Source organism: Aspergillus tubingensis, assembly GCF_013340325.1.
Source record: "Aspergillus tubingensis WU-2223L DNA, scaffold_4, whole genome shotgun sequence".
Lineage (NCBI taxonomy): Eukaryota > Fungi > Ascomycota > Eurotiomycetes > Eurotiales > Aspergillaceae > Aspergillus > Aspergillus tubingensis.
Genome location: NW_023336278.1, coordinates 535,503 through 553,955, shown reverse-complemented (window position 1 = coordinate 553,955; position 18,453 = coordinate 535,503). Strand labels below are relative to the sequence as shown.

The following is an 18,453-nucleotide window of genomic DNA, read 5'->3' as shown; positions in this document are numbered from 1 at the left end:
CCTGAAAATTCCTGAAACAATCATAACCGGCGTCAAGCAGAGCCCATCGTGTTGTCTCAGTTACTATTGAGAAGCCTGATTCGGGCAAACGCTTCTCGATCCATGTGAGTCCATGCTAGTGCCAGCCCTGAACTCCATCGAATAAAAAAAAAGCAAGAAAAGAGACTGCCCCTCCGTCGTCGTCTGTATTGAACATCCAATCCCTCAACTGGCAGCCTTGCATTGGCTGCCACAGTTTTGCGCAGTCATACAGCATGCTTCATGGTCTCCGTGATGTCGTATTATTACAATTTGCAACTCCCTTGTTCTTGCTATTGGTATTTCAGACATGGAATGGGTGCTTTTCCCGTTTCAGTTCCCCGCATCCCGAACCTCAAGCATTGCTAGCTTCTTTGAAATGAATAAAACTGTTATACTTGCTTCTTAGACATCTGCGTTTCTGGTCTATGGAATACTAACAGTCTTTCAGATTATCACTACGGGGTGTGATCGCAGAAATTGGTTATAAATCACATTTCCAGAGACCATTGAGCAACATGTCATCTACCCAAAACAGCCATTTCAAGCTACTCCAGAAGTTTAAGCCGGAGTACTCGCCTAGCGAGTTTGCTCAGTATGAATCGGAGAGAACAGGCATGAGGGTAGTGGTCATTGACCAAAAAGGACCCAAAGTCACAGGATATTTTGTTCTAGCCACTGAGATTCTCGATGACTCGGGTGCTCCTCATACATTGGAGCACTTGTGCTTCATGGGCTCTCGCAACTATAGATATAAGGGCTTCCTTGACAAGCTGGCAACACGTGTTTATTCGAGCACTAATGCCTGGACGGCCACAGATCACACGGCCTACACCTTGGACACAGCAGGCTGGGAAGGATTTGCTCAAATCTTACCCGTGTACCTAGAGCATGTTATAGCTCCAACACTGACAGATGAAGGGTGCTATACCGAAGTGCATCATATTGACGGCTCCGGTGACGACGCCGGAGTCGTCTACTCGGAGATGCAGGGTGTGCAGAATAACTCTGCAGAGTTAATCGATCTAACCGCTCGTCGATTGACTTACCCGCATGGTGTAGGCTTCCGCTACGAGACAGGCGGTATGATGGAGCAGCTCCGTGTACTCACCGCGGATCGTATCCGAGCGTTCCATCGTGAGATGTACCAGCCCAAGAACTTATGCCTGATTATCACAGGCGAAGTAGATCACCAAAACATGCTGGAGACCTTGGACAAATTTGAAGATACTATTCTAGATGTCATTCCCAGTCCTGAATCACCTTTCAAGAGACCGTGGGTAGATTCCAAGCAGGCCCCGCCATTGGAGAAGTCCATTGTCCAGACTGTGGAATTCCCGGAAGAAGATGAATCCTTTGGAGAGATAGAGATTAGATTCCTCGGTCCGGACTGTACCGATCCTGTTCAAAGTGAGTGTTTCGCCAGTTCCCTCATTTCGAAGTGATACTTACACTGTAACAGCCGGGGCTGTTAATGTTGCATTGTTGTATTTGGCCGGTTCATCTGCTTCCCTCTTGGACAACATCTTGGTTGAGAAGGAGCAGCTCGCCAGTGCTGTTTATTATGCTACCGAAGATCATCCCAGTATTGAGATCCGCTTCACTTTGACCAGTGTGGAGACAGAGAAACTGGCAAAGGTAGAGCAACGATTTTTCGAAGTGCTCAAGGATGCTATGGAGAAGGAGTTGGATATGAGATATATCAAGGAGTGCATTGACCGGCAAAGGCGGACCTGGAAGTTCTCTACTGAAAGCTCCGCTTCTTCCTTTGCGGAGTACGTGATCTCGGATTTCCTTTTCGGAAAGAGGGACGGATCGACTATGCTTGATGTTGCGACCTTGCAAGAATATGACGTGTTGGAGAAGTGGAGTGAAGCACAATGGCGCACTTTCATCAAGACGTGGATTTCTGATGCCAACCATGTCACTATCCTGGGTGTCCCGTCCGTCAAAATGTCTGACGCACTGAAGAAGGAAGAAGAAGCTAGAGTCGCAGAGCAAAAGAAGCGCTTGGGTGAGGAAGGGCTGAAGAAGCTGGCCGACAAGCTGGAGAAAGCTAAAGCTGAAAATGACAAGGAGATCCCCAAGGAGATGCTGGAGAGGTTCCAAATTCCCGGAGTAGAGTCTATCCATTTCGTGGACACTACTACAGCCAGGTCCGGTGCAGCCCTGGATGCCGGACGCCCGTCCCACAAGGCGCAAAAACTGGTGGATGCTGATGGATCCGATCTGCCCCTGTTCATCCATTTTGAGCATATCCCCAGTAGCTTCGTGCAGCTCTCCCTTCTCATCTCGGCGCAGGCCGTACCTGTGCAGCTTCGCCCATTGCTGTCCGTGTATACCGAGGCGTTTTTCAACCTGCCTGTCAACCGGAATGGGGAAACCATTAACTTTGAGCAGGTGGTTGTGGAATTGGAAAGGGACACAGTTGGCTACTCCATGGAAGGAGCCAGAAGCCTAGGAAACTCGGAGATGCTGCGGATCTCATTCCAGGTGGAGCTTGAGAAGTATCATACGGCGATTGCATGGATCCAGGAACTTTCTTGGAACTCGATTTTCGATGTCGAGCGACTCCGAGCGATTACCAGCCGACTGCTTTCCGATGTGCCCGATTCCAAGCGTAGTGGTGATGACATGCTCGCGGCTGTTCATGTGATGGTCCACTACGCGGCAGAATCTATTGTTCGGGCTCGGAGCACCTTGGTGAAGGCGCGTTACTTGAAACGGATCAAGAAGCAACTGGCAGAAGAGCCGAAGTCTGTCGTTGCGCGCATGGAAGAGATCAGAGACGCGCTTTTCCGCTTCGAGAACATGCGAGTCCTGGTCATCGCTGACCTGGAGAAACTTCAAAACCCTGTGTCAGCATGGAAACCATTTGCTGAGCGTTTGGGTGCAGGTGCCCCTCTGCAGCCTATCACGGCTAGAAGACCGTTGCTCAGTGAGGCTGGTCAGAAATTGGGCGGCAAGTCGTATGTGGTCCCTATGCCGACGATTGATTCATCGTTCGCATATGCAACTGCACGGGGTCTGGATTCGTATGATGATCCAAGACTTCCTGCCTTGATGGTTGCAATCGCATACATGAATGCGGTCGAGGGACCCCTTTGGGTTGCGGTTCGAGGCAAGGGTTTGGCATATGGCACGAACTTCGCCTACAACATCGACACCGGATTCGTCAACTTTGACGTTTATCGCTCTCCCAACGCCCATAAGGCCTTCGACTCAAGCAAACAGATTGTTGAGGATCATCTCTCTGGTGCGATGCCGTTCGATCCTTTGATGCTGGAGGGCTCCATTAGCAGCATTGTTGTTAGCTTTGCGAATGAACAATCGACCATTGGTGCCGCAGCCTCAGGCAGTTTCATTCGACAGGTGATTCGGCGCCTACCTAGCGACTACAAAGAGCGGGTGCTCAAGCAGGTGCGGGCTACTAGCGTTGATGATGTGAAGGGTGCTCTGAAGAGCATCATTCTGCCTTTGTTCAACCCATCCACGGCGAATATCGTAGTTACCTGCGCTACAGTGCTTGAGGAGGTTTGTTTTCCCTGAAATTATCATACTCTCGTGTGTCATTTACTAACTGTCGGCTTAGACTATCAAGGAAGGTCTCCAGGCATCGGGATTCACGCCAGCGGTGCAGCCACTCAAGGAATTCGAAGATGACTATGGACTGAAGGTCGGCGATGACGAGGACGAGGAGTCTGACGACGACGATGATGATGAGTACGAAACCGGATCTGAAGACGAAGACGACAGCGATGAAGACATGGAGGATGACGAAGATGATGAGTGATGCCATACACACGACGACCACTAGACATGACAGGATATATTTGAGCCAATCCCTAGATAGCACCTAGATCGAAAGATCAGCCACCTCTATTAAGGGACACTGAAAGTCTGGGACAAATATGCCGACCCGTGTTATCTGTATTGTTAGAGATGTTTCCAACTGAGCAGACACGCAAATGATTTTTGAAGTTAATGATATATTGTTCAATTTAAGTGCCAGTCAACAACCAGAGACTTGAACCTAATCTGAATGATGTAGTTTATTGACACTTACCAGACCTTGGCAGGTATATTTTGCGGCAATTGTTATATGTACCATCCTAAATACTTCACGAATATGTTTTCGTTCCTCTCCATTCTCCTTGCCTGTTGTAGTAAACAGTGCTGGCAGATGCTTTTGCGTTCAGCCACTACTAAAGATTACTTGGCCCTTAGGTCTCTTAGTGACATGATTTGTTCTTCACTGCTTCAAGCCTTTTGTACCAGACAGCTTCCATCTCTCGATCTTTGTGAGAGAAATATAGCTAACCTCAGATGTTAGATCTACACCCTGACTCCACCACACTCCACGTAAATAAACCAAACCACGTGACAATGAGATATCTATGTATAAATATGTATATGGTACACATAGGACAACGTCCTATTAATGGTAGCTAGATAGTACCCCTAGACTCATACCACCCCCGTCCCAGTAACGCAAAGGATACCCCCGGAACGCGAGCAGGGTCCGCTCGGCATATTCCAAGCTGAATCTCCTCATGTCATCCTCCTCTGAGGGGCACAGGAAGCACAAGACGCATCACCGAACTTCCCCATAAGTAAAGTAAATCCAGATACCGCAAAAATCAAAGAGCAATAAACGTCATAGTACACAGCCCACACACAATATGAGATTGAACAAAAACCGAGGAACCCATCACCACCAAACAACGCATTCCAATCTACCAGCTCAGCGACTTCCGCCCCCTAGCCCTTCTCCGCAACAGAATCTTCCGTCCACCTCGCGAGCGCAACCGAGCCAAGAATCCGTGACGGCGCTTCTGCACCCTCCGCGAGGGGTTGTAGGTATCGCGCTTTCCGCCCAACGAGGCACTAGCGGAGAAGGAGCGGGTCTGTTGGTTTGCGAAGGAGTTGTTGGTGGAGAGCAGAGAGCGGATAGTAGTGGTGGAAGAAGAGGTAATGAGGCTCTGAGAGGGGAGATGTTGTTGAGGGAGGCGGAGCGAGGAGAGGGTCGTGGAGGAGAGGGCACGGAACGGCGTTGATAGAGAGGTTGCGGTGGATGTGAGCGGTGCGGAGGTGAGTCTAGTGAATCAACTTAAGTCAGACATTTCATTCATCCATGCTATTAAGTGCCTAAGGTGCCAGAGCTTCCCCTGACGATTTGCCTGTCCCGATTGAGGAATCGGACCATATACAGAGCCCAGATGTGTGGTCTCATTGGATCCAGGGTGCCAGACTCGGACGGACGTACCTGGTTGCTGGGGCCGCAAAGGACCTGAAAGCGGTCGGCAGAGCCGTACACCGAAGGCAAAGCATATTGGTGAGAAGGTTGAAGACGACGGTGAGGCGTAATTGGACGTCGCTGACGCAGAAACCTGGGGACGGCGATGGAGGGATGCGAGATGTTGTCCGTGACGGAGGACTGAAAATTGAACTCCGGCGCCGCAGTGCACGGACCACCTCCGACTTTTTCTCTCCGCCGGACGATGCAAGAGCGCATCTACAGTTCTCCATATCTGCTCAATTGGTGCAATAAACGAGCAATAACGAAATAAACCGGTTCTACCTACTTTGACACAACTGAGTACGGAAGGTTGCTATTATTACTGAACGAATAACCCTTCTCGACATTTGGGGCACTACTCCGATTACAAACCTTTACATATACTTGAACACTTCTGCGACAAGTCGAGAAACAATACTTATCACTATATACCACAATGGCCACCCAGGGTCCCTCTCCGCTACCCCCTACAACCATCCTCTCTTCCAAGCCTATCTCCCAGGCTGCCGCGCACGATTTCCTAGCCGCCTATCTCGATCGCGCCGCCACAGACCCCGCCCTCCAACCTAATGCCGGGATCAGCGAACATGGCCCGACCTCGCGCACCACGGCTGCCGCACCCAACCTCATTTTGCACAACCTGAAGCGCGTTCAGGCTGGCCTTGCTGGCGAAGTTCTGGGCAGGGATCTGGCTCTTGCGAAGCTCAGCGCTGGAGAGGAGGGCAATGCGCAGCAGACAGAGGCCGGAAATGAGGGGTGGGAGGACCCGAAAAAGCTTCAAGAGGAGGTTGTTGCTGCCGATGATGATGACGATGTCCGGATGGATATGGATGCTGTTGAGACAGAGCAGAACGCCGAGACCGCTGCGGGTCTCGATAAAGAGGAAAGGAAGCGGAAGAAGAAGGAGCGCAGACTTGCAGAGAAGAGAGCGAAGGCCAAGTCGGACGCTTGAGTAGGGAATGAAAGCGAAATAAAAGTTACTGTTTTGCGCGCAGGTTTTGCTATGGGTTGCATCAGCTTTGCTACGGGATTTGTTTTTCTTGCTGTTTGTCTTGGATTCCCAAGATATATTAGACTTGTGCATATTGCATTGGCGCATTCAAGGCGAACATAATCCATTGGAAGACGATTACGATTGGTTTATTATAACCGGTGATAAGAACTCAAAAATCCATTAACAATTGAATATGCCTTCAGAAGCCCATATCCGGCGGGCCTCTCCACTCAACCGGCCCTGTAACACCATACCAGAAAAAGAAAGGAGACACTAGAATGTCAACTTTTCACAGCTCGCGGTCAGCCGCCTTAACTGGTTTCTCACTATCCTCCTCCTTGAGAGCGGTAACCTTTCCACCCTTCCAACCGAGCGCCTTGAGTCTCTCGGAAAGAATAGGGTGAGAGTAGTGGTAGCTTGCGTACATCCAGTCAGCGTCCATGGTGCTCAAGTTCTGGATCTGCAGCTTGAGAAGGGATTGCGCCAGCTGCTCAGAATAACCGAGACCGACAGCAAAGGCATCTTGATGGTTTGATTAGTATCGTGCCATAATCGCGGTTCTGAGTCAAGGGTCTTGAAGGCTTACCAGCTTCGAATTCAAACTTGCGACTGAGGATGTTCATCAAAAGCTTGACAACAGCATCCATCGGTGCGAGAGCATCCGAGAACAAGAGGAATCCGATCATGATGGGCTGTTGGCTATAAAAGCCGAACGACTGATACAAAGACTTGTTGCTCACGAATGCGGAGAAGAGCGCAAAAATGTAGAACATATGGAACTAGTACAGGTCAGCCTGTCGTTATACTATTCGGACCATTCATAAGGAAGTGGTTGGTCTGCTTTGTGACCCAGGAACATACCTGAGCAATACCAAAAAGCTTTGTGGTGTGGCTAAGACTCCAATGACCCAGTTCATGGCTCAGGACTGCAACAACCTCCTCAGGCTCACTCTTCTCGATCAAAGTGTCGTAGATGACGATGTGCTTTTTCCAAGGGAGACCATAGAAGTAGGCGTTGCTGTGTGCGCTCCGCTTGCTGCCGTCAATGACATGCAGCTCTTGAAGAGGGAACTTAAGCTTCTTAGCGAGGTTTTCGACACCGGTCTTGATGGCACCAGGCTCAAGGGGCGACAATTTGTTGAACAAGGGCAGGATAACAATAGGGTAGATGGTGATAGCGAAGATCTGGAGGAAGACGCCAAAGAGCCACAGGTAGTAGAAGAAGGAGTTGCCGGTCTTCTGAATGATCTTGAGAACTGCGCTAATAATGGGTGTTCCAAGTACGATACCAAGCATCTGTCCCTTGAGCAAGTCCGTAACCCAGAGACTGAAAGTCTGCTTGTTGAAACCAAACTTCTCCTCGAGGACGAAAGTATTGTAGTACGAGATGGGAAGAGAAAGAACCGTGCTGATCAGGTTGAATCCGAAGACAAATAGCAGCGTCTGCGAGATTTCACCTTGGAACCGAGAAGGAAAGTATTGTGCCAACAGGAGACCGCTGACTCCCCAAAGCTTGGGGAGAATGTCGCCATAGATGAAAGCAAGATTTTGAATTTGACCGTAAAGACCTGCAAAAAGACCGAATTTGGCTTTGGCGCGACCGTAGGACTAATGAGCCCGGAAACGTCTGATCAGTATGATGTGGTTGCTGAGTTCATGTAGAGATGCTTACCTGACTCTGATCGAAAACCTTCTGGGAAACCTCGCCCGCCAATACTTGCGGGGGCTTTGTTCGTTGCAGCACTTTGTACTGACGGAGAGACAGAAAGCCCTCCATAAGAAATTGGCCTAGAGAAAATCCGACGAGGACATTCTTCCAGGGGATGAATGGGCGGTCGAGGAAACGCGCCAGTTGCTGTAACGGCCACGATGACCCGAGTTAGCTGGAGCTTCAAGCTTAGAAGGGAAGACCAAATGAACTTCTAGTATGGTGATGAAGAGGTCTGTACGGGAACTTTACCTCGAGGATATACATTGCGACACCCACAACACTACAGCAGCCTGAAATTGAGCCTGCTGTGATGTGGCCTTTTGGTTGCGGACAAAGCAATGAATGGGGGAGTAAGAGAATAGTTAAAAGAGGAGCTGGTCCGCGCCTTAGTCAACCGCCGCGGTAGCCTCGGAGGCAAGGCCGCAGCAGAACAAACAACTCCTTCATTCAGCTCCCCATTTATGCTTGTTTTCAATAGCGGCGTATTGGACATCAAAGAAATTCTGACTTTTATTTCGTTGCGTTCATCATTCCCCTATACAGCATCTACATAGAGCCATGCAAGCCGGACCGAATAATAAGAATGAACAAAAAAGGAAAAAAAAATTGTAAGAAATATTTTCCACAAGCGTCGTAACACACGTCAAAGAAGTGGTCTGCGCAACTCCAGCCATGCCACCTGATCTTCTAAAATGCCTTCCCATCCTGCTGCTTGCCCGGCCTCCTCGATCCTGCGAATATTTCAACTGGTTATCGTGGAGGATACTCACGATCTCCTGTTCTTCGCAATCATCAGCAGGTGGAATAGGCGACGATTAGGCTCCCTGTGGTCTCTAATCAGGGAGTTAACTGACACCCCCTTTCGCTACTGCAAACCATTCTACTTCATTCGTGACTTGACCCTGCCAAGACTTGGTGTCAGAGACTCTTTGACGTCCCCACCAGCCGTAATCTGGTGGATACAAGCCTGGCCATCCAAGCGGGCAATAACTTCTTTAGTTCAGGATGGGCTCAAGGGTGTTACCACTATGACCAAAGTTAATATCACGTCATTCTCTCAGAGCAGGGAAGAAATCTTGGGGAGTGTAAGGGGCGGAGCTTTAGACTTACGCGACAATGTTGGCCCAACCGATCAGACGCCAGTGCTTCTCAATTCTCCGACTGATGGCAATCTTCTCTCCGACCTCGGTACAAGCAGGGCTGGTCAAGCTGAGCTTGGCGGCATCAGCCTTGACACCCACGACCTTAGCACCGGTAGCCGTAGAACCAATGTTAACCATGAGAACTTCGTTCTTAGTAAGCTTGGCAACCTTGGCCTGCTTGCCATCGGCGGTCTTGACACCGAGCAGACGACGAAGCAAGAAGTAGTTAACTTCCAGCTCGGTGTAGATAGCGGGAAGGCGTCCACGGTGACCAAGGACGAAACCAACGAGACGATCAGCACGGCACAGAGTAGGATCCACGCGAGTACCGACACCAATCAGACCACCAGGGACGGCAAACTTAAGGTCGTTGTGCTCGGCAAAGAGGGACATGACCCGAGAGAAGATGGGACGGCACTGAATCTTGCCATTCTCGTCCTTGGTGACCAGACCGGGCCGAATCTCAATCTCGTCGTTCTGCTTCAAAACACCAGTCAAGATGGAACCACCGGCAACACCACCCTTCAGCTCCTCGATCTCGGCACCGGGCTTGTTCACATCGAAGGAACGAATGACAATCATGTGAGGGGAAGCGGTGAAATCGCGGACGGGGACCGGAATGTGCGAAACCAGGTATTCGTTGACAGCATCAATGTTGTACTTAAGCTGTGCAGAGATGGGAATGATCGGAGAGCCATCGGCGACGGTACCACGGATGAACTTCAGAATCGACTGGTAATGTTGCAGGGCACCATCCTCTCTCATCAAGTCCACCTTGTTCTGCAGAATGATAATGTGGCTGAGCTTCATGATTTCGATGGCGGCCAAGTGCTCCGAAGTCTGAGGTTGAGGGCAAGTTTCGTTTCCGGCAATAAGGAGAAGGGCAGCGTCCATGACGGCGGCACCAGACAACATAGTACTCATCAGAATATCGTGACCGGGGCAGTCGACGAAACTAATTTCGATCTCTGAGTTAGCATAAAATAACTTGACTACACAGGATTCTGAGGTTCAACGTACGACACATGTCTCAACAGTCTGTAGCGGCCACTGCAGCCATCCCTCTCACAAGGCGGGTCGACTTCCTTCTCACTCTTGAAGCTCTTGAAGCATGTCGGCCTAGGGCACTCGGGGTTGTCGCACTTGTAGATCTTCGCGTTGGCATAACCCAGCTTGATCGTAATGTTTCGCTCCAGCTCGTTCTTGAAACGGACAGTCTGGACCTCGGAGATAGCCTTAACGACCGTCGACTTGCCGTGAGCGACGTGACCGATGGTGCCAATGTTGATTGTGGCTTGGCGCGCAATAATTTCGGGGGTCAAAGGAGTCAGCGTGGACAGGTCCAGAGTCTCCGGATTCGGCTGCTCGGGCAGCTCTGGCCGCTTGGGCTGGGGAGGAGGAACCGCCTTCTTCATCGCAGACTTCAGAGGCTTGGACTCCTGGTCGAGGGGCTCTTGCTCTTCGATGTCATCGTGACCGTTCGCATCGAGCATGGGGGATCCAGGCTGGGACTCGTCGTCAGAGAAGTCGCCGTTGGCAGCCATAATTGCTAGTGAAATCGAGAGACAACAGCGGTTCTAGAAAAGGGGGGTGATGGGGGGTGGAGAGGGCGAGGGGCGAGGGTCGTGTTGTCTGATGAAAATTGCTGCTTGAGGACGGAGGCGATATGATACGGTTCGGCCAGTGGGGTTGTGATTTGTGCAGTGGAGAGCGAGTGGGCGGTGGGCGGCGGCAGGATTTATACTGACTCACCTCTTTGCCAAAAATGAACCTCACTTTCTCAGTTGATCGACTCGCACCTACTTGAATTAATACTGAAAGATATTCATCGTCTGTATTGATGCCCATGCTTATACTTGTCGAACTAAAGTGGAATGGCTCAATGAGAATACGAATTTGTCGACCTGTGTGACGAACATGGCATACAGGGGCTCGTACAGACGTCAAAAGCGACTACCACGAAGCAGTGAAGGGTCCAGAAGTTTGTATGGGACGTCGGTAATGTGACCATTCGTAATGTAGGGAGAGTTGTGGGGGAGTGATACGGAAAGCACCTCTAGATAATGGAAGACTGCAATGGTATGATTTTACACATCCGTTTGCCTATCAACAAGGGTTGGGTATATACAGTAAGACAATCATCAAATAAGCGGTAAACCTATTCTTCATCGCTCTCTTCGCTGGAGGATTCATCCTGGCTCACTTCTTCATCATAGTCCTCTTCCGAATCCTCTAGCGTCGAAGGATCTTCAGGAGCCAGCATCACAAATGCTTTGAGGCAGGTGATTCGGTTGCCTGTGCCATAGGCATTCAAGAACTTACCAACCTGGATGACTTTCTTCTCCGTCTCGGCGGACTTCTTTTTGGTACCTTTTGTATCCTTCTTGACCAGATCGGCTCCTTGCAGCAGCCAAACACGGACCAAGCCCTCACTATTTCCTGTTACTACCAGAAGGTTATCCTTTCCAGCAACTCGTTGACCATTTAGATCAAGGACCTCGAAGTCCTTCACTCTTCCGGGGAAGCCTGCTGCTCTACCGCCGAGCTGAGCAACAGCTTCCGCATAGGGGATGGGCGAATCATCCTCCTCTGTCGCCTCTTGAACCTGCTTAGTAGAGTAGAAAATGACCCTACCATCTTCCGTCGAGACAGCAAGCAGTTCATCGCTGTCATCGGAAGAAGGCGTTGGGTTGACGTACTTCATCTGGTGAAGCTTACTCCGGGGGCTGGGGAAAACCCTGCAAATGGGAGTGGAGTCCTGTATACTATGTTAAAGAATGGCCCTTGCAATGGGGGATATGCAACATCAAACTTACAATGCCGAAGACAACTGCACCCCACTCGAATGCCACAGCAAATTCATCACCCTTCGAGTTCCACACTATCTTCCTTCCTTCTCCAGTGCTCCATTTGCCCTCCTTGACGCTTTGCAAAATCTCTCGGTTGAAGTTCAACACGCCCGCCTTTTTCCCTGTAACAAGGTTCCAGAGCCTCATGCACTTTTCTCCCTTGCCCACACTCAGCATCAGTTTCATACTAGGATGGACAGCGATATCATTGACACCGGACGGGGTGCCTCCCGGGGGTGCTGTGTCACCGCTTGGCCTACCCTGAACTTTCGGACGAGGGGCCTTGATGGTGGATACAACGGAGAAATCCCGAGTTCTGGTAACGGAGATTGTATTATCCTCAGAACCAACAAGGATCTTTGATCGGGAGGGAAATTCCAAAGCCGAAATCGGAGCGGAGTGATGCATCAGTGTGCCCAGCTCGCGGTTCTTGGGATTCTCAAGGATTTTGTTGCCCGCGAGAGTCGGTACGGTGGGATATAAGTCATTCACTGCAACAGGAGCAGCAGAAAGAGAGTAAAGATTAACACGCTCATCCGTAGCACCAGTGGCTAGGATAACTTGAGCGTTTTCTGTTGCATCAGCCTTCGGCAATGGTGACAAGGCGAGACAGCGAATGGCAGATGTATGAGCCTCAAACAGGAAAGTATCCACAAATTGTACAAGATTGGACTTATCACCATCTTCATCCGTATCCTTAGATGCAAAAGAGGTAGGTGAAACAGCAGCGGTGAAGCCGTGCAGAACCTTTTCGTAGGAACCGGTGATAATTTGCAGCGTGATTGACGGACCGTCAGCCGTTGAGGTGGAAGGGGCCTTTTCACTGTCTGTAGCCTTGACAACCTTGGCTGGCTGCGTAGAGCTCTGGCGGTCCTTGGCCGCCTCGTCTCTCTTTCTCTTTACCATGATTGTGGTCTGTTTAATAGAATGGAATTGGTGTGGAATGTGTTTGCTTCTGCAGACTAACTATCAAAGACCATCTATCTGAGCGGGCAACTTTTTTTTTCTGCCGGACGTTATCATCGAGTCGGGGCGGTGAGACGCGTCTTTCCGAGCCATTAGTGCCTAAGGTGTCCAGCGGGTCTGAATGCGGCAATCACTCGGGTGAGCGCGAGAGAAAACAACAAGGGAGCAACAACAGAAAACTGCGAAAGGAAGCCGCCGGCGCTACGTACCTCGTTTGCTGCCTCAGGCCTTCATTTTTCTGGTGGCCAGCCATTCAGCGGTTCACATCATACCTACATAAGGAACAGGCATGGAATGGTGGACTATCGCCCCTAGTAAGGAATCTAAGGAATAGCTAGGGGACTCCTACCCGCCTACTACCACCCATCGCAGTACCAACACCCAAACCTGGCGCTCTCTGCTGCTCCCGGCACTCACCCAGAATCCTCCAACCAACCAACCAAAGTTCCTCCCATACTACCCGTCCAGAAGTCTCATCACCACTAACACCCCCCAAAAAATCCCTTCCCAGCGAAATCTTCGCGTCGTGTCCTCTGCATCCCATAACAACACAACCCCATCCTTTTCATCATTTCTGAGCGATTTTTTCCATCTGGATGACTTCGCTCAATCCACTCCCCTTAATTTTAGCGCGTTAATCGGATGCTGTGTTCCCCGAAATAGACTCCATGCTCCGTGACGAGCTTCTCCGGTCTAAGAAAGATGAGATCGCGTACGTATTTTATTTTTCCCAGCGATCCAATCTACTCCCCTGGTCTTTGCGATATTGAATTATCGCTTACTTGGAATCCTAGACGTTGTTTGTCGTCGCGGAAGCGCAAACTGAGCGAGCTCTACTTTGCGACCGTAGGCTTCGCGGGCGCGACCGAGAACGCTCCGGCGGACTCGCTCTATCACCACAAGGAACAGGCGTTCCTCGACGCCAACGATCTCTCAAAGTAAGTCGCCTGTATCAAAGTCACTCATATAGCTATTGTTTCATATGTCCAAACTATTTCCAATTTATCTACCCGCCCCAATCTGTGGGATTCCCAACTATTTTCATGTATCTCCACCTTTACTGAGAAGCATACGTTAACTGTTTTCAGAGGTCGTTATTTCAATCCAGCTACACTCCCACCATTACCAGACTATGCGTCCATTTTAGCGCGCAAAGCCAGGGAAGCAGAGGAGACAGCTGCGGCGACACGACCGGTGCCAGCGGAATTGACTGCCAAATCTCACGATGCTACGGCCTCCGTCCCGCAATTGGGAGCCCAGAGTGCTGCTGCGCAGGCCATTGCCAATGATGTTGAGCGCCAGCCGAAGTATCAGAAAGTCACAGAACAGAGACCTCCTGATCACGAGCCTGAGCACCGAGTGGCAACTAACCAAGTCGCGCCTGCTATCGCATCTCAGGTGTCCCAAGTGCCTGATGTTTCGGCTCCTGCAATAGCGCATCCCGCGCAGCCATCGGCTACTGACAACAAGGTGTCTACATTGACAACGGAAGCACGTCCAAATGTCTATAGCAATGGCATCGGTGAAGGTAGTGCATCCCCAGCCCAGGCACAGCCAAAGCCCAATGTGGATGCCCGGCCATCTGTAACTCCAGACCTTTCGTCCGCTCAAAGGAAGGATGGTATACGGCCTTCCCTCGCTCAGGGCCGGCCCGCCCAGGTTCCTGAGCAGCCACTCTCCCCTGTTTCTTCAGCTGGGCCTTATTCCAATAATACCCCGGTGCCAGTCCCCGTTTCACCTGCTACCAGCCCTGCGGAGGAGATGAATGATGCGCCCCACAAGATTCCAAGTCCCAAAGATGAAGAGGCAGTCAAGGCACCGCCTAGCTTGGTGCCTTCCACGCCTGATGAGCAACTCCGCCTGGAAGAGGCTCAATCACTCCAACAGAGCAACCTGGCTGCGGTCAAGACAAGTGCGGACGAGGTTGACCGAGGTACTGTCACGAGCGAGGTCATCCAGGAGAATGTTGTGACGTCGCCGGCTGACGTCAAAGAAACGCCGAAAGAAACGCCCGAGCTGGCACCGGCTCTTCCGTCACTCGATCATAAGAGGCCTGACGGAGTTATTGAGGCAACCGATGAGTTACGGCCTTCCACACAAGCCGGGCCTGCACCTCAAGCTGAGGCCAGCAGCAAGGTGCCTACGGAAACAGCTCCAGTGCTAAAGAAACCGACGCCGCCAGCCCATCCGGTACCGTCTCCACCGGAAAGAATGACAACCAGGGTGTCCTCTGGCGCTATCAGACACAAATCTGTTTCTGAGATTCTGGGAGAACCTCCAAAGACGCCCGTCTCGCCTTCGGACAAGGGAACTCTGCCCGAGAAGTCTACAGAATCAGCACGGGATGTGTCCACTGCGACCCCTGACTCTGCAGCCAGGATGCGGTTCAAAGATCGGAAAGCGCGTGAGAAAGAGAGAACTAAATTGTCTACCGTCGTATTCCCAAAGCAGCAGCAACAACAACAGATCCAAGAGAAAAGCGAGTCTATGGAGTTGGTCCGGCAACACGCTGGTGATCTTGCCAAGATTAATGAAGAACAAGACTATCTTTTCACCCTCTTCCAGAATCGAGCATACGCACCTCCCCGGGGTACAAGTCTCAGCACACTTCTCGCATCAGCCCACAAGACCTTAACCACTTCCAACCACTTCCTTGATTACCAGGAACAAATGGATTGTCGTACCTTGCGCCGGATCTATTCCCTCCAAAATGCGAATCGATGGCCCTTGCGTCAGTTGAAACGTTCAGTTGAACCACCTCGAGAGGCAACACATTGGGATGTTCTCTTGGATCATGTAAAGTGGATGCGCACTGATTTCCGCGAAGAGCGGAAGTGGAAGATTGCAGCTGCAAAAAGCTGTGCTGACTGGTGCGCGGAGTATGTTAACAGTGACCCCGAGCATCGGTCACTGCTCCGCATTCAAGTAAAGACCCCATCATTGAAGATTGAAGCTAAATCCAGCATGATTTCGCCACCTGAAGAAACAGGTGATGAAATGGCGGCAATATCTCACCCTACACCAGATCTAGTGCCCTCCACTGAAGAGGATTCTGTTAGTGAAGGATTCAATGATGAGCCGCGCCACGATCTTCATGACACAGTTGCACCAGCTGCGATCTTCTCCCTTGGTACCGACGAGTTCACGTTCTCATTGGACATGACGGCGGCAGCTCGAGAGATCCTTGATAATCTGCCAACATACACACCTGTCACTATTTCTCCAGACACGAACTTGCCCGCATTCAAAGAACCACCGGACTCTGTATGGAAAACCGAGATCCTGCCCGTTTCGAAATACGCGTCGGGCAAAATCACTTTCCATGACGACGAACCACCTCCCAAGCGTAGCCGCTACGACTACTCACAGTACCAATCAGATCCCGAGCAAGCCGTGCTGGATTTGCCGCCAGAACAAACCAATGTCGCATTGTTCCGACCTGAAAACAGACATATACGCGATAGAATCCACCCAGGTCATTCATTTCGCCCTCCGACTGAGCATCCTATGCCCTCCGTTGGCTTCTTTGAATCTAGACAGTCGTCTCAGTGGACATATGCAGAGGATGATGAGCTACGGCGCTTAGTCAAGGAGTACTCATACAATTGGTCTCTTATCTCCAACTGTCTCACACCGTCATCACAGTTTACATCGGGAGCAGAAAGGCGGACCCCCTGGGAATGCTTTGAGCGTTGGGTCGGTTTGGAAGGCTTGCCAGCCGACATGTCTAAGACACAGTACTTCCGTGCTTATCACCAAAGGCTTGAGGCAGCACAGCGAACTGTACTAGCGCAACAACAAGCCGCCCAGCAACAACAACAGCAGCAGCAGCAACAACAACAGCAACAACAGGGCAACAACAGCAATCCGCAGTCAGTACCCCAAGTTCGAAGGCGGACGACGCAACCTGTCAGGGTCGATCGCAAGAGATCCTCTAAGCACCTTGCATTGCTTGATGCCATGCGTAAACTGGCTAAGAAGCGAGAGACCATGCTCCAGAAGCAGCAACATGGTAAGATGTGAAACTGCATATTTGCTTTGGCTATTGCTAACTGCTTTGATTTCCTATAGCCTCGCACTTGGCATCGTTACGGAAAGTAAACGAAGCAAATCAACCGAAACCTCCAATTACGTCGCCCGCTGAATTCAGCCGACTCAAGTACGAGCGTGAATTGAAGCTTCAGGAGCGGCAAGAACAATACCGGCAGCAAATGATTGCCCAGCAAAGAGTATGACCGTGTTTCTCTTTTCGTGCACTCTATTCTTGACTAACATCTATGCTTAAGGCGAACCTAGCAGCCCAACGTGCCGGGCAAATACCTAACCAGCAGCCGATGATGAATGCCCCAGGACGCACTCCTGGCGGCCTGCCTCATAACCCTGGAACTTCTGCTATGACCGGCAACACTGCAAATGGCCTTCCGAATGCGTTGCCTAACGGGCTGCCCAACGGGTTGCCCCCCGGAGTTGGTGCTAACCAAGCACGTCCCCATATGCAGGGTATGCCCAACGCTACACCTGTGAATGGACCCATGCCATCGAATCCAATGGCGATGAAGATGATGCCGCAGTCAGGAATCCAACAGAACAATGGTGCCCGCCCTGGGATGCCCATGCAGACACCTCCTGATAATACGCGTGTTATGCGGGAGGCGAATCGGCTTCAAGAGCAACAACGGATCCTCCAGACCAGACAGCAGGCCCAGCCACAACAACTTCCTCATCAACAGCAGGCTCAGCCCCAACAGCCACAGCAGCAATTCCATAATCAACAGCAGTTTGTGCCACAAGGATCCCATTCTCCAAATCTGAATATGCCGAACGTCAACGGCACTCCAAACAACCCTGCGATGATGGCGGCGCTGCAGGCCGGAGGTGGGATGCAAAGCCCATCCTTTCACAATACCACCCCACAGGGAGTGTCTACGCCCTCTCCCCGCATGGCTCAACCCAATCTCCTCTCCGGTGGTGTGGTCCCAACTATCAGCACCATCCAAAGCCAAATACAGCGGAGCAACCCGAATATGCCTCCGGAGCAGGTTAACAAGCTTGCTACGGATCGGTTGCATCAGTATCAACAGCAGCGCATGTCCCAAGTTGCCATGAGTGCTGCTGCTGGAAATATTGGCAGCGTGCAAGCCAATTACCAAATTCCCCACGAGGCCAGTTTCCAGTCCCCACAGCCGGGTTTGAATGGTGCGCCTGGTATGCAAGTACCTCAGGCTCAAGGATATTCCCCCATGATGCGTGTTCCCCAACCTGCCCAGCAAAATCGTGTCGGTGTAGGGAGCTCCCCTGCTATGAACGGGGCGGTTCCTCAGCCGAGCCGGAGTGTGACGCCGCAAACCCAGCGCAGTGGCAGTGCCCAGGCTGGCGCAGTGGCCGGGACAAGCAAGAGTCCTAACCCTCCGCAGGCTCAGACGGCGACAAGCTAAATGACCTTGCCTTTATCTTCTCTTCTTCGTTGTAAATAT

At 51.0% G+C, this 18,453-nt stretch overlaps 7 protein-coding genes across 7 annotated transcripts; 3 read left to right on the top strand and 4 right to left on the bottom strand.

Annotated features, from left to right (window-relative positions):
• Positions 1-536: 536 nt before the first annotated feature.
• Positions 537-3,811, top strand: AtWU_02720 (putative zinc metalloprotease; the record flags this gene model as incomplete). The annotated part of the gene is made up of 3 exons (XM_035497833.1): positions 537-1,428; positions 1,481-3,552; positions 3,611-3,811. 3 exons carry the CDS (start codon positions 537-539, stop codon positions 3,809-3,811), a joined length of 3,165 nt encoding a protein of 1,054 aa, XP_035353726.1.
• Positions 3,812-4,754: 943 nt separating this feature from the next.
• On the bottom strand, positions 4,755-5,547 carry AtWU_02719 (mitochondrial 54S ribosomal protein bL34m; the record flags this gene model as incomplete). Its single annotated transcript, XM_035497832.1, has 2 exons — positions 4,755-5,115; positions 5,285-5,547. The coding sequence occupies 2 exons, from the start codon at positions 5,545-5,547 to the stop codon at positions 4,755-4,757; spliced, it is 624 nt and encodes a 207-aa protein (XP_035353725.1).
• Positions 5,548-5,753: 206 nt separating this feature from the next.
• Positions 5,754-6,269, top strand: AtWU_02718 (uncharacterized protein; the record flags this gene model as incomplete). Its single annotated transcript, XM_035497831.1, has 1 exon — positions 5,754-6,269. One exon carries the CDS (start codon positions 5,754-5,756, stop codon positions 6,267-6,269), a length of 516 nt encoding a protein of 171 aa, XP_035353724.1.
• Positions 6,270-6,600: 331 nt separating this feature from the next.
• On the bottom strand, positions 6,601-8,286 carry AtWU_02717 (zinc metalloprotease; the record flags this gene model as incomplete). Its single annotated transcript, XM_035497830.1, has 5 exons — positions 6,601-6,833; positions 6,898-7,090; positions 7,173-7,919; positions 7,984-8,166; positions 8,272-8,286. The coding sequence occupies 5 exons, from the start codon at positions 8,284-8,286 to the stop codon at positions 6,601-6,603; spliced, it is 1,371 nt and encodes a 456-aa protein (XP_035353723.1).
• A 731-nt stretch (positions 8,287-9,017) lies between these two features.
• Positions 9,018-10,708, bottom strand: AtWU_02716 (translation initiation factor eIF2 subunit gamma; the record flags this gene model as incomplete). The annotated part of the gene is made up of 3 exons (XM_035497829.1): positions 9,018-9,048; positions 9,133-10,119; positions 10,185-10,708. The coding sequence occupies 3 exons, from the start codon at positions 10,706-10,708 to the stop codon at positions 9,018-9,020; spliced, it is 1,542 nt and encodes a 513-aa protein (XP_035353722.1).
• A 614-nt stretch (positions 10,709-11,322) lies between these two features.
• Positions 11,323-12,919, bottom strand: AtWU_02715 (putative 60S ribosome biogenesis protein Mak11; the record flags this gene model as incomplete). The annotated part of the gene is made up of 2 exons (XM_035497828.1): positions 11,323-11,922; positions 11,981-12,919. The coding sequence occupies 2 exons, from the start codon at positions 12,917-12,919 to the stop codon at positions 11,323-11,325; spliced, it is 1,539 nt and encodes a 512-aa protein (XP_035353721.1).
• Positions 12,920-13,647: 728 nt separating this feature from the next.
• eaf1 (MYB and HSA domain protein) lies at positions 13,648-18,414 on the top strand (the record flags this gene model as incomplete). The annotated part of the gene is made up of 5 exons (XM_035497827.1): positions 13,648-13,691; positions 13,774-13,917; positions 14,068-16,991; positions 17,051-17,208; positions 17,266-18,414. 5 exons carry the CDS (start codon positions 13,648-13,650, stop codon positions 18,412-18,414), a joined length of 4,419 nt encoding a protein of 1,472 aa, XP_035353720.1.
• Positions 18,415-18,453: the final 39 nt, after the last annotated feature.